Below are 11,918 nucleotides of genomic sequence, written 5' to 3'. Positions count from 1 at the left end.
TAAATGTGCAGACCCTTCAAGATGGAGGCAACAATATTAGGTCGCCATAGTAACTGCTGTTAACTTTGCACTGAGCTGACCACCCGAGAACCCGCTTGCCTAGGACTCTCCCTTCGTGTCCCAGGCTGTGAAAACGGGGATGTTTGTTTATACAGGAAGCCTTCTAACACATTTCATTTTCCAAGTACATACACACTTTGTTAAGCTTGTTATCATTTGTAAATCTGTAACAATCTTCGTTCTTCATAGTAACCTTTGATCTTAAACTGCTCTGAAGCCTCTTCTGGTTTGTGTTTATTAAGCACGGCCCCCAATAGTTAATAATAAGGTAGACACAAAAGCATTTTGCTGTACTTTATTGGAAAATGTCAGGTGATATACCTCCTGCTCATCACACCTGCACCTTCCGGGAATTGGTTAAATTATGAGACTCGTGAGCATGAAGGTCATCCCTCAGGCTTACCTTACGTGCATACGCCCTGAAGGGCTGCTAATGAGGGGGCCAAGGGCACTCGGAGGTGCACGGTCTGTTCAGATGACCCAGCCCCCTGGCTGTACAACAGGTGCTCCTGAATTTACAAATTTCATCTTGTACCATAAGGCAACTGACACCTGCTAGGGGAGGGGGCAGGTCTCTTAGTGACGTGGGGTTGGTGACAGAGCGTCACATTTTTGCAAACAGTCCATGAAGGTGCACTTTGATTGCAGAACAATGAGTCCAACACACGTGAAAACCCTCTTCACTCAGAAAGATGGCATTGCCTCAAAGTAAACCGTTTTTGAACAATCAGCAAAGTGGAGTGTTTATAGTGTGGAGGAAATCAGAAGCTGGTGGATCAATGCATTAATCCAGAGCAAAGATATGACTTTTAAATGGTCAAATCTTGAAGTAAAAACATAAAAATAAAAAAAATTTGTAAAACACTGCTGGTGCTTTATAAAAGATTTGTGTTTCCCTGTTACACACACGAGACGTTCGCATGGAGTTTTGCTGAAGACAACGTATACGCCATTTTCATGACATCCCTCCAGCATGTTTCCTTCCGCGCAGCGCAGTCCACCGACGAGATTCCATATTGCACATGCACTTTATTAGCACTACTTGTAGCAAACGCAAACCTGGGGGGTTGCAGGGCCGTGTGGGCCAGAGGGATTTTGTCCTCCACCTCGGCATGAGCAGCCAATCGCAGTGGGCACCTAAACCATCCACATGTCCATCTCATAAAATATCTGGAGATACATATATATATATATGTATGTATATATATATACACACACACACACACACACTTTTGGCATTTAATGCTTATTCGGTATTCTATTTTTGGTGGTGTCAAGAATTCGGAGGGGTTAAGAGGGAGAGCTTTTGAATGTACTTGAGGAGCATGCTCGTCCCCTTAGTCTCAGCTTGTTGATTTGTGTATTTGAGTTAAATTAAAAACTCTTAATGAGACTCATGCATGACTTTTAAAGACAGAGGAACTGGAATAATCACCTTCTGCCTGAACCTAAGACTCGGACCCGCCTCTGCGTGCCAAAATGTGCCCTCCAGCCCCTGCCCTGCACGTGTGCCCGGATCGGGGTGCTTTCCTCCATGAACGTGGAGGCCATTTCCGGAGCCCAAACTCCAATCCTCCATCGGGACCGGTGAGCATCCACGACGCGGCAGGGCGCGCCACCCTGACGTCAAGGGGAGGAAACCAAGTGTCCCCAGACATGGGGTAGAGTGAGGTCACACGTGGGACGGTTAGCTCTGCCCTTTGGAAGAAAGCCCGGCTCTTGCAGAACAGAGCTCAGGCGGCCCCTTCTTGAGCGCGTCTCCATCTTCTACACCGGCCTTTATGGCATCTACGGTAAAAATCTAAAAGTCGGCTGCGGAGTTCTATTAAAATAGTCGTCTCTGTATAAATTAATTTAATTCGTGCCTATACAGCTCGCCACTCTGGACTCGGCTGGACGTCATGAAACCGGAACCGAAGAGGCCTGGCCTATGGCTTCTCGCTGCGGGGGCCCCGGGACGCCGCGGCCCGGCCAGGCCGGGTCACCTGCCGTGGGTGATGATGACCGAGGCGCCCAGGTAGTGCGGCAGGGGCGCGCCGGGCGGCGAGCCGGCGGCGGCCGGGGCGGGGCCGGGGCCAGGGCCGGGGGGCCGGGGCCGCAGCGCGCCGGGCGCCGCCTCGGGGGCGCTGGGGCCGCCGGCGAGGGCGGGCGGGGCGGGCGCCGCGCCCCCAGCGGCCCGCGCCGGGCCAGCACGCGGTGATAGTTGAGCAGCACGAAGGGCAGCTGCGCGGGCGCGCCCGGGGGCTCAGGGACCGGCGGCGCGCAGCACTCGGGCGCCGCGCGGGCCAGCGCCAGCCGCGCCCCTTCCCGGGGGGCCTGGCGGGCGGCCTTGGCCGGGCCCGGCGCGGGCTCTTCGCGGTAGTGGCCGCAGCTCGGGAAGGCCGGCGGTGCGGTGTCCTCGCCGAACCTGCGCGCGGCGGCGGTGGCGGGCGCTGCGGGGACAGGCGACACGTTAGACGTCCGCGCGGGGGAGGAAGGGGATATGCCTCCCGCCACGGCTATCTAGGGGCCCGGGCGCCGCCCCCAGCCTCCCTTCGGCCACCGGCCGCCTGCCACCCGCGCGCTTAGTCCACGGAGCTGCCACTGCCCCTGCCTCTCGTGCGCCCCCGGCCCGCCTTGTCCAATCGCAAGATGCAATTTGAAATGTTCCAGTAGCCGCATTAAAGAGTGAGAAGCAGGTGCAATGAATGTTAATAATATACTGAATACAACATATCCAAAATATTATTTCAAGGTGGGATCAATATTTTAAAAGTATTCCTTGATTCTATCTGTGAACGCAGTGCGGACACAGCACATGTCGCTGCGCCCACCGCACCGCGCTGCTCAGTAGCCACGCTTGGCCAACGGCAGCCAAACCGGTCTGAGGGTGCCCTGGCCCTTGGGGGCTGCCCTGCCCCCGCCAGCCCCGATCTCCCCGCCTCTCCGGGCTCCCTGCAGGGTTGTCGCAACGGAAGTAACCGCCTTCACTAGGTAGGTGCCTGCCGCCCCTTAGCTCCCTATGTTTCTTACCTGAGGACTTTAATATCAAAACCACTAGGAAGTTGATCATAAATTGCTCCAAATTAGCACCTTCGGTTCATTTTTTACCAAGTGTGTGATAAATGAGGTGGCTATTAACCTCTCACTTTCAAAATTGCCATTAAAAATATAAAAATGCTGTCTTGTATCACCAGCCAACTTCCACACACACGCAAAAATAATTCAGGTCACTCTCAACTGAATAATATTTTCAGCTGTTATCAAAACGCTTTGCCTTGTCTTTCCTCCCTTAAAAGTCGGGGAGCCCCTCCTTGGTTATTTGAGGGACCCAGTGCCCCGGCGGGAGTTGGGGATCCAAATCTGAGCAGTCGGTGGCCCCTGGGAGAGGCCCAGCTGAAGAGGCAGGGCGCAGCGCCCTGGCGGCCGGCACGTTCTTTTCTTAAATGGGCTGCTCCTGAAAACCCTGCCCTGGTGACACCCCAGGTTAGATTTCTCCCACACCCTCCACAGCCTTGTAAAGACGGTCAGAACACAGAGCAGGAGCTTCCCAAAGCAGCCGGAGGGGGGACGGACTCCCATCTGCCCCCAGCAGGAGAAAGGTGGGGGGAGGGGGCCCCAGGGAGCTCTCTCTTTAAGCGGGTGATTCTTTGCTGGGGCATGTGGCATTAGGTGGCATTTAGGGGCCCCCACAGGACATCCGCACCACCTTGATCCACCCTCTGAGCAGTAGCTGGGTCAGGCTGAAGCAGGGTGCATCTCTTGCAGCCTGTCCTCACCTCGCCTCTGTCCTCTGTCTGGAGTTGGCCCAGTGAGCAAACAGGAGTCTGCTGGGCCGGGGACAGCCGGTGGCACCTCCACAGAGGATCTCGGCTTGCCTGCCACCAGGAGGAGGTGGCTGAGGGGCCAGCCCTGTCTCTGTGCTATGGAACTGGCGTGTGCCCACCGGGCGCCACAGTGTGCCAAGTCGGCCGGGAGACGTATCCCATGGCTTATGATCCCATTCACAGATGAAGAAACTGAGTCCTGGCCTGGGGAGGGGAGCAGGGGTATGTTATCTGCCCCTGGTTGGTGAGTGGCATTTCTGTCCCTGAACCTATGAATTGCCACCAGTTTTTTGCACTTTGAAAAATGGCATGGAAAGAAAACCAACGCATTTTTGGGTGGAGCGGAGCTTGAGCCCGTAAAATCGGGGCAGCTGGGCCATTCTCAAGACAGGGAAGCCAGTGTTGAAAATCACTGTCTCCCTTTGCGGGAGCGAGCGAGGCCGGGAGTTGGAGGAGGGAGCTGACCGCCCAGCTTCCTGGGACTCCTGCCCACAGGGCGCACGGACCCAGCCCAGCCAAGAGCAGGAGAGCACAGCAATCCCTACTTAGAAGCGGGAAAAGGAAAAGTCTGCCCAGATCGTGGGGGTCCCCACCCCTTCACGCCAACGCGACCCACCTTCGTAGCTGGGCATGAGGCCGTGCCGCGCCGAGCTCACCGGGGGCTCAGAGAGGCTTTTAGCCGGAGATGGGCCGCTCGGCACGAGGGGGTTGGCATAGTGCCACTGGCACTCGGCACCGGCTGGCAGCGTGCTCAGGAAGAAGCGCGCCACCTCACACGGCGATCCTTGGGGCTGCCCGAACTTGGCTGGCAGCACTGGCTTTTTGCTACTGAAGACGTGCGAGTCCAGAGGGAAGTGTCCGTAATGGTAGGAGAAGGGCAGGCCGTAGGACGGGGTGTACAGCAGGTCGCCACCCTCCGCATGGAGCTGCTGCTCTGGGGGGGGCGCCGCGTCGGCCGGGGGGCTGGCCCTCCAGTTTCCCAGCTGGCCGCATTCCAATTTGTCCATCGGGAACGAGCCGTAGTGCTGCGCGGGCGAGAGGGGGGTGAGGGAGGCCTGCCCTCCGGCCTCACAGCGGCCAACCCTTCCCCTCCCCGGGCCGGCCGGCCGCCCTGGCCACCCCGAGAGGTCCCACTGGGAATCCCACTGGCCCCCGCCCCCGCCCCCGCCCACTGTGCAAACAGATCTCCCCGTCCCAAGCTGACACCCCCCCCCAAAACACACACACGGGCACCTGCCATTCCTGAGAGCTCACAAACTCAAGAAAGAGGGAAGATTTTCATTTTTAAAAAACGCTGTGGGAACGAGCGATGCCCCGGTGCTCGGACCCACGTCTGAGCCCACGAGCCTTCCCGGGGAGACCTGGCCAGGCCACCCCGATGGACGGATGGCAGGTCTGCACGTCCAGCTGTGTCCCCGTCAGGTGGGCAGCACGCCCCAGCAGGGCTTCACTTCACTCCGCGGGGAGCCTTCCGGGCCGGGAAACCCCGCTGGGCAACCACGTGCCCCACACCCCTGGGACAGAGGTCTGCTCCCCCCTCCCCTGCAGGGCAGGACATGTGTTACCTGCGGGGGGTAAGGGTTTGTTCTCAGCTTTGTCTTCATCTTCGTATTTTTGGGTTTAGCTAACTTCCTCGTTTCTTGTGAGGTCGACAAGGCAGCCCTCCAGGAACCCTGGGACTTGGATGTGGATACCTGGTCCAGGGACAGCTGCAGCTCCTTGTATTCAATGTCCCTGAGAGGCAAGAGTGGGACAGGCCGTGTCCAGCGGGCTGCCGAGGCAGAGCGGCCCCCCGGGCACCTCCCGCGAGCAAGGTCGCCCTCGACGCTCCAGCACGTCATTCCAGTGAGGCCGGTGAGGGTGGTGGGGTTTGAGAAAAGGACAGGTCGCCCTCATTATAGAAACCACCCTGCAGCCCCGGGCTCGGTGACCCCCAAACGCTGAGCCAGGGCAGTGTTATTCGGCAGAAACGAGGAGGGTGGGGTGGCTCTCTCTAATCCCACAGGGCCCTGAGCACATTTCCTGGGGACCCCACGGGCCACCAGGAAAGCTGCCGGGGTGAACGGGAAGGGCGGAAGCACGATTTGCCAGGGTGCCGCGGCCTGTCTGCTTCTCTCTCCATCCCAGGAAGGCTTGAGTCGGGGAGCCCCGAGGGTCCAGGGGCCCGTTTTTGCCCGAAAACGTGCCGTCATGTACTTGGGAGGGGAGGTCACCCTGAGTACTGGCCGGTGTCGCATGTGTTGGCTCATACAGCGTTTAGGAGTCTAACATGCTTTCTTCCCTACGGTGCTGCTAAAATCACTGTACGTCTAATAAAAACCCAAAACCAAAAACAAAACAGTGACCCAGGCTTCTGCGGAAGAAGGCAGGGCCTGCAGGACTGCAGGGCCCCCAGGTTCAAGGTCACGTGCCCGGTGATTTAACACACCACAACGTGCTGGGCGGAGAGCAATGCCTGGTCCCAGCTACACCTGGGTCCTGTTGCTTCTAAGGGTCTTAAAGGTATTTGCCACTGAACTTGACCTTCTGGGGTTTTAAAGGGACCAAACACTCCCCCTCATTTGCAACAGGCTGTACAGGAAGACAGGGCAAGAGTGGAACATCCCCTGTCCCAAAGGCAGAGACATGCCCAGTGACCTGGCCATGTGTGGGCGTGTAAAGCGTAAGTCCATATTCCTGGTCTGGGGCCTGCATCCCCCTCCCATCCTGCCCAGGAGGCGGAGCACCCCCACACTCCCTCCGTCCACCTCACCCGGGCCCTCACCCTACCCCCATCCATGCCTAGAGCAGGGCGGCCTTTGCCACGCACCCAGCCCTGCATGCCAAGCGCCGAAACGGCTTGGACCTTCCCCATCACCCAGAGCGTTCGAATGAAAACAGAACAAGAGACAAATGAACAGTTCCAGAAAGAGCGAGAGTGGGGAGAGAGGGAGAGAGGGTGCTCGTGGAAGCATCCGATGAGGGGCGGGAGAGCGGAGAGAGCAAGGAGAGAAACAATACGTCTGACTTACGTGAGCACATAATTGACACTCACGATGCAGTGGGGCCGGGAAGAGCGGCTGTTGTGCACGACGGTGGCGTAGCTCTGCACCCACACCCAGCCGCCCAGCTTGGACAGCAGCCGGTAGTACTTGGTGGTCACCTGGCCCTTCACCAGCACTGCAAGCACAAGGCGACAGGAATCCCGAGGGACAGTTAGCGGGCCCGGGCCCGGGGGACACTGCCCCATGCACGACCCGCAGCCCTGGCTCTGAACCCGTCTGAGGTCAAGGACACCGCGGAGAACTTGACGCAGAGGGCAGGCTTTCTGGGCGGAAGGTGCGCATTTGTACACACACACATGCGCGCGCGCACATGCGATTTTTGCCAACAATTCCAAGAGACGGAGGAGCGATCTCTCCCCTCCCCTATTAAGAACTTGAATAGCCACTGCTTTCACTGGGAAAATCAATTAGCCCCCAGGCTACCTTGGCGCCTGTCAGAGTGATACAATTGGATTTGCTTTTTAGGTTCCAAAATGCCACAATTATGTAATAACCCCCAAACCCTTAATAGGTTGGGAGTGAGGTGGGGATGGGCGTGATGGAGTTATTTAAGCAAAATAGCAAGCTAAGGGCGTCCAACGAAGCATCCGATCTGCCGCTCTCCAGGGCGGTGCACGTTCACCCGAGGCTGCTCCTCAGCGGCCCCCTTTCCTCCCATGAGCCCTGGTCGCCCACAGGTTCCTGCGTCGCTGCCTGGCTGTGTCGTTCCTGGCCAGGACTGGCTGGTGGACCCAGCTTCAGTCTGTGCAGGGGCGCGCTCCAGGCTGCGGAGCGGCACCTGCCCCGCAGGCCTGCAGGGGGCCGGTGGCCGAGGGCTGGAGGGAGGGGAGGTGCCAGAGACTCAGGGGGGAGTAGTGGAAAGGAGAAAACGGGACTTAATCTTCTCCAGGGAGGGGGAGGCCAGTGCAGGTCTGAAAGGGCCCCCCTGGAGGCTCCGGCCCCTCGTGGCCACAGGACACTCTGCTCCCGAAGGCAGGGCCGGCCCCAGGGCTCTAGCTAGCAGCCACCGCCGTGGGGACCTGGGGAGGTGGCCAAATTCTGTGACTGCGGGAGCTGGTGCTGAAGGAAACGCCCACCCAGAGACTCACAGACACGGAAGTTCAACCCTCATTTCTGCCTCTAGGCAGCGCCCCACGCCTGCCTCCCAGACCCTCTCTGGACTCTCCATGGCCCTCTGTGACTTGTTTTCAACACAGAGGCGGCTCCTTAACACCTGCAGCAAGGTATTCTGGTGCAGAAGAAAAACTGCTGTCAACACAATAGTCAAGGAGTTATTGGCCTTCATACAGAAAGAGTTCACACGGATTGATGAGAACCCTGAGACCCTGACCGCAATATAGGCAAAGGACCCAAGCAGCAGCTCACGCAGGCTGCATGTGAGCGGCAAGCACGTGTCAGCTGCTGGTTTAACTCCGTGCCAGGCACCGCCCACCAAATCTACAGGCGTTTAAAAAGAAATACATATTGCACGATTCTAGCTACATGAAATGTCCAGAACAGGGACATCCGTAGCAACCACGAGCAGATGCGCAGTTGCCGGGGCTGGAGGAGGGAGCTGGTGCGGCGGCTACACCCAGTGGCTGGGCTTCCTCTGGGAAGGAAAAAACCGTCTGCCCCAGTGGGTGGGGCTCAAGGAGTTGAGCGCTGGCCTGAGAACTGAAAGGTCACCAGTCGATTCCCCGTGAGGGCACAGGCCTGGGTGGCGGGCCAGGTCCCCAGGTGGAGACGTGCGAGAGGCAACCGCTCGACATTTCTCTCCTCCTCTTTCTCCCTCGCTTTCCCTTTCTCTAAAAATAAATAAATAAAATCTTTAAAAAGATGTTCTGGAATTAGGTAAAGGCGACAGCCGCACACCACCGTCAATACTCTAAAAACCACAGATGGTCGTTAAAATGGTGAATTTCATACCACGTGAACTTTAGCTCAAAAAACCCCAAATAATGACAGACAGGCGACGCTGGCCAATCGTGGTGAGGAGCGCTCTCGCGTGCCGCGGGGGCGTGCGCTGGCGCGGCCCCGTCTCGCACCCAGACCCCGGCCGTGGGAATGAGGAGTGGGGCACAGAGACCCGGGCCCAGAGACGTCCCCCGCGACCCGGCTTGTAGTCCAGGAAACAGGGAGGGGAGGCTGAACTGTCCAATGGCTGGGAAGAGGGCAAGTGAATTACAGGGCGCTCGGCGGCCATAACGTGGAGGGTGGTGGGAATCTGTAATATTCGGGTGTGTTACGTGATGGTAAACGGGACCACATTCAAAGCTGCACAGAGTGAAACGCCAGCGATGCGGGAGTGTGCGCTAACTCCCCTCCCCCGCCCGACTGCGTGAGCCCCGGCCAGCTGTTCTGGCCCCCATTTCTCGGAGTGGCCACTGTGGGCGGAGAGAACAGCATCTTCTAGAAGGTTCTGCGCATCTACATATGGGGGTAGGGTGGGTCATGAGGGAAGACTTAATTAACTGATTTCCTTACGGCCCTCAGAGAGAGGGGACACAATCACGCAGAGTTCCCACCTGTGGATTCCCCGGGAGGCCATGCTCGCTTGGAGAGAAATGCTAATCCTTTTGGCTTTGAAATCTGTTCCTAGCAGCCTTTGTAAAGCCCCTATAATGACACATTCAGTAAATTTTTTTAATTAGTAATAAATGATACTTTTTTTTTTTTTTAAGTCCCAAGGAGTAGAACTGTACACTTTCCCTGTTCCTCATCTTGTACTTTTTTTCTTCCTGGTATTTCATACAACATTCCCAAAACCTATCGATGGTCATCACGGAGCGGGACATAAGGAAGCCAGTTTATTCCAAGTATGTTCTATGAGGACTCGGACGGCAGAAGTTGCACAGATTCCATTATCTCTGGCCCTCCCCGGCTCTGCTCTGACAGGGCTTCAATCCAGAGGACAAAGAGAAACACAGAATTTTTTTTTTTTCCTTCTGCTCTTCTCTGACCCATGGCGAGAGTCAGCACATCGACCCAGTGGAAATCCTAGACACTGAGTCACAACATTCTCCAGTTCGCTCTCGCTGCCCACGCAGCCTGTCGTCCCTAATTAGCTGCCTGCGATGGTCCCGGGCCAGCGCCGTCTATAATAAGTGCCTGGTGGTGATGGACAGGCAGGGAGGTGAAGTCTCTGGCCCGTGAGCTCCTGAGGGCAGAGGCCCTGACTGGGGGCCTCTGTGCTCCCTCTCCAACGTCACGTCCGCGTCGGTTCTGAAACCAGGGGGGCCCCGCCTAGACAAAAGCCAGGGGCTCTGGTTTTCTGAGCCTGCTTTGGGATGGAGATTGTAGTTCCATAAACATGCTCTCCAGAAAAGGGGGCGGCCTTCCTGCTTCCTCCAGAATGCGTCCTAGAGATTCGGTCATGGCTAGGGGTCGGCCTCTGGGCGGGGAGAACCGTCGGCCTGAAGTGCAATTTCGACTTTTAACTTGAACTTTAAGAGCTGAGAAGGACACCAAAATGACCTGTCGTGGGTTGAATAGTGTCCCCCCAAAAGATATGTTCTACATCGTAACCCCTACAACCCACGAATGCGACCATATTTGGGCAAAGAGTCTTCAGAGATGTGATTAAGGCAAGGGGCTCAGGACGCCAGGCCGAGGTCGGAGCACGTGGCCACGAGCCAGGGAGGGCTGCAGCCCACCATGGGCGGAGGGGACAGTGGAAGGCGCACCCCTACGGCCCCCAGATGGAGCATGTCCTTCTGACCCCTTGGCTTTGGACCTTTGGCCTGCAGACCTGGGGGTCAGATTTCTGTCGTTTTAAGCCATAAAGTCGACCTCATTGTGCTGCAGCAGCCCCAGGAAACCGAAGCCCTGCCACGGAAAAGCGGGCGGGGTCCGTCCCCGTGCTCCTCCCTCCCTCCCGGCTCTCTGTCGTCTGCCACGCGGGGCCTCGGAGCGAGCACACCGAGCACACCGGTGAGGCCGCACACCAGTCACGTGCTCCTTTGGGGAGCGGGTCTCAGGGTGCTGCGTGGCCCCCCAACCCCCTGCTCTGCCTGCTGCCCGTCGCGCTTCGGTTGATAAGACACAGGGAGCCCCGAGGACAGGAGCACTTTGGGGAGACCTTTCCGCAGCGCCCCGTCATGGGGTGTCTGCGAAGTGACACCGCAGAGGATGGGCTGAGCCGATCCATCGAGTCCCCTTTGGCATCAAGCAGAAGGGACAATCTACGACTACAAATGTCCCCCCAGCAATCTGGGTGACGTGTAGGTCCCACGGTGCTTTCCGGCATTAGTTCCTGTTCACAGCTCATGCTCCCAATGCAGGTTCCCCGCCCCCTTGTGGGCACGACAAAGCCGCCACCACCTCCAGACAGCTCGGAGGGAGGGGGCCGCTAAAAGACCTTCCGGCGAACCGAACCGCATCGCCCGTCCAGTCGGGAGGCCGGCGAGGCCGCGGCGGAGGCCGGCATCCCGTGACGTCGCGGGGAACGCCTCACCGCGATGGGAAGCTCCTTCCGTCATGTTTGTCTTCCAGTTCAAGACCTTTGTCCCTGAGTGGCTGCAAACGGATGACCCTTTCGCTATCTGCGTCCATCGATGGGCTCTGTTGGTGGCGGCATGTTGATGGGTCCTGCGGCCCCCGTGAGTCCCAAGCTCTACCCCTCACTGCCCCGCTTTACCCATTCACACAGTCACGGGACACGCTTGGCCCCGTGGGCACTGCAGTTTGCGGCTCCTGCATGTCATTTAGAACACGTCCTCCCTGGGTCTGTCCCTGCCGCCATATGGTTTTGTTATAACAGTTGCTGTTTGAGATTTGTACACCACGTATTCAGGCCCCAAAGCCTCTCTGTGACAATCAACGTCCGGCTACTGGGCCCAGCCTGTGTGCTCCCAGGGGTTTGGGCCTGGCCCGCTTTGCCAGGGGCCGGCCCACCGGGCGAGGTGGAACCCTCCATGGCCGCGGATGGACTGCGGGGCAGATGGCCTGGTTCCTCCCAGCCCTGGCCCCACGGGCAGTCCGCCTACGGTCCCCCGACACAAACCCTCCAGTTGACAGCCTCGAGCCC

The 11,918-nt window shown here is 58.0% G+C and overlaps 1 protein-coding gene across 1 annotated transcript in view; it reads right to left on the bottom strand.

The window, feature by feature from the left end:
- Nucleotides 1–2,041: 2,041 nt before the first annotated feature.
- Nucleotides 2,042–11,918, bottom strand: part of SIM2 (SIM bHLH transcription factor 2) — a 39,216-nt gene continuing 29,339 nt past the window's right edge. The window contains 5 exon segments of the mRNA XM_054576120.1: nucleotides 2,042–2,232; nucleotides 2,235–2,492; nucleotides 4,483–4,891; nucleotides 5,432–5,600; nucleotides 6,878–7,025. Of these exon segments, the coding sequence (XP_054432095.1) occupies nucleotides 2,042–2,232; nucleotides 2,235–2,492; nucleotides 4,483–4,891; nucleotides 5,432–5,600; nucleotides 6,878–7,025 (1,175 nt within the window).

This window comes from Pteronotus mesoamericanus, unplaced genomic scaffold (assembly GCF_021234165.1).
Source record: "Pteronotus mesoamericanus isolate MK-2021 breed Mesoamerican mustached bat unplaced genomic scaffold, CSHL_Meso_final contig_116, whole genome shotgun sequence".
Classification (NCBI taxonomy): domain Eukaryota; kingdom Metazoa; phylum Chordata; class Mammalia; order Chiroptera; family Mormoopidae; genus Pteronotus; species Pteronotus mesoamericanus.
The sequence above is the reverse complement of the archived record's forward strand: the minus strand, read 5'-3'. Positions and strand labels throughout refer to the sequence as shown.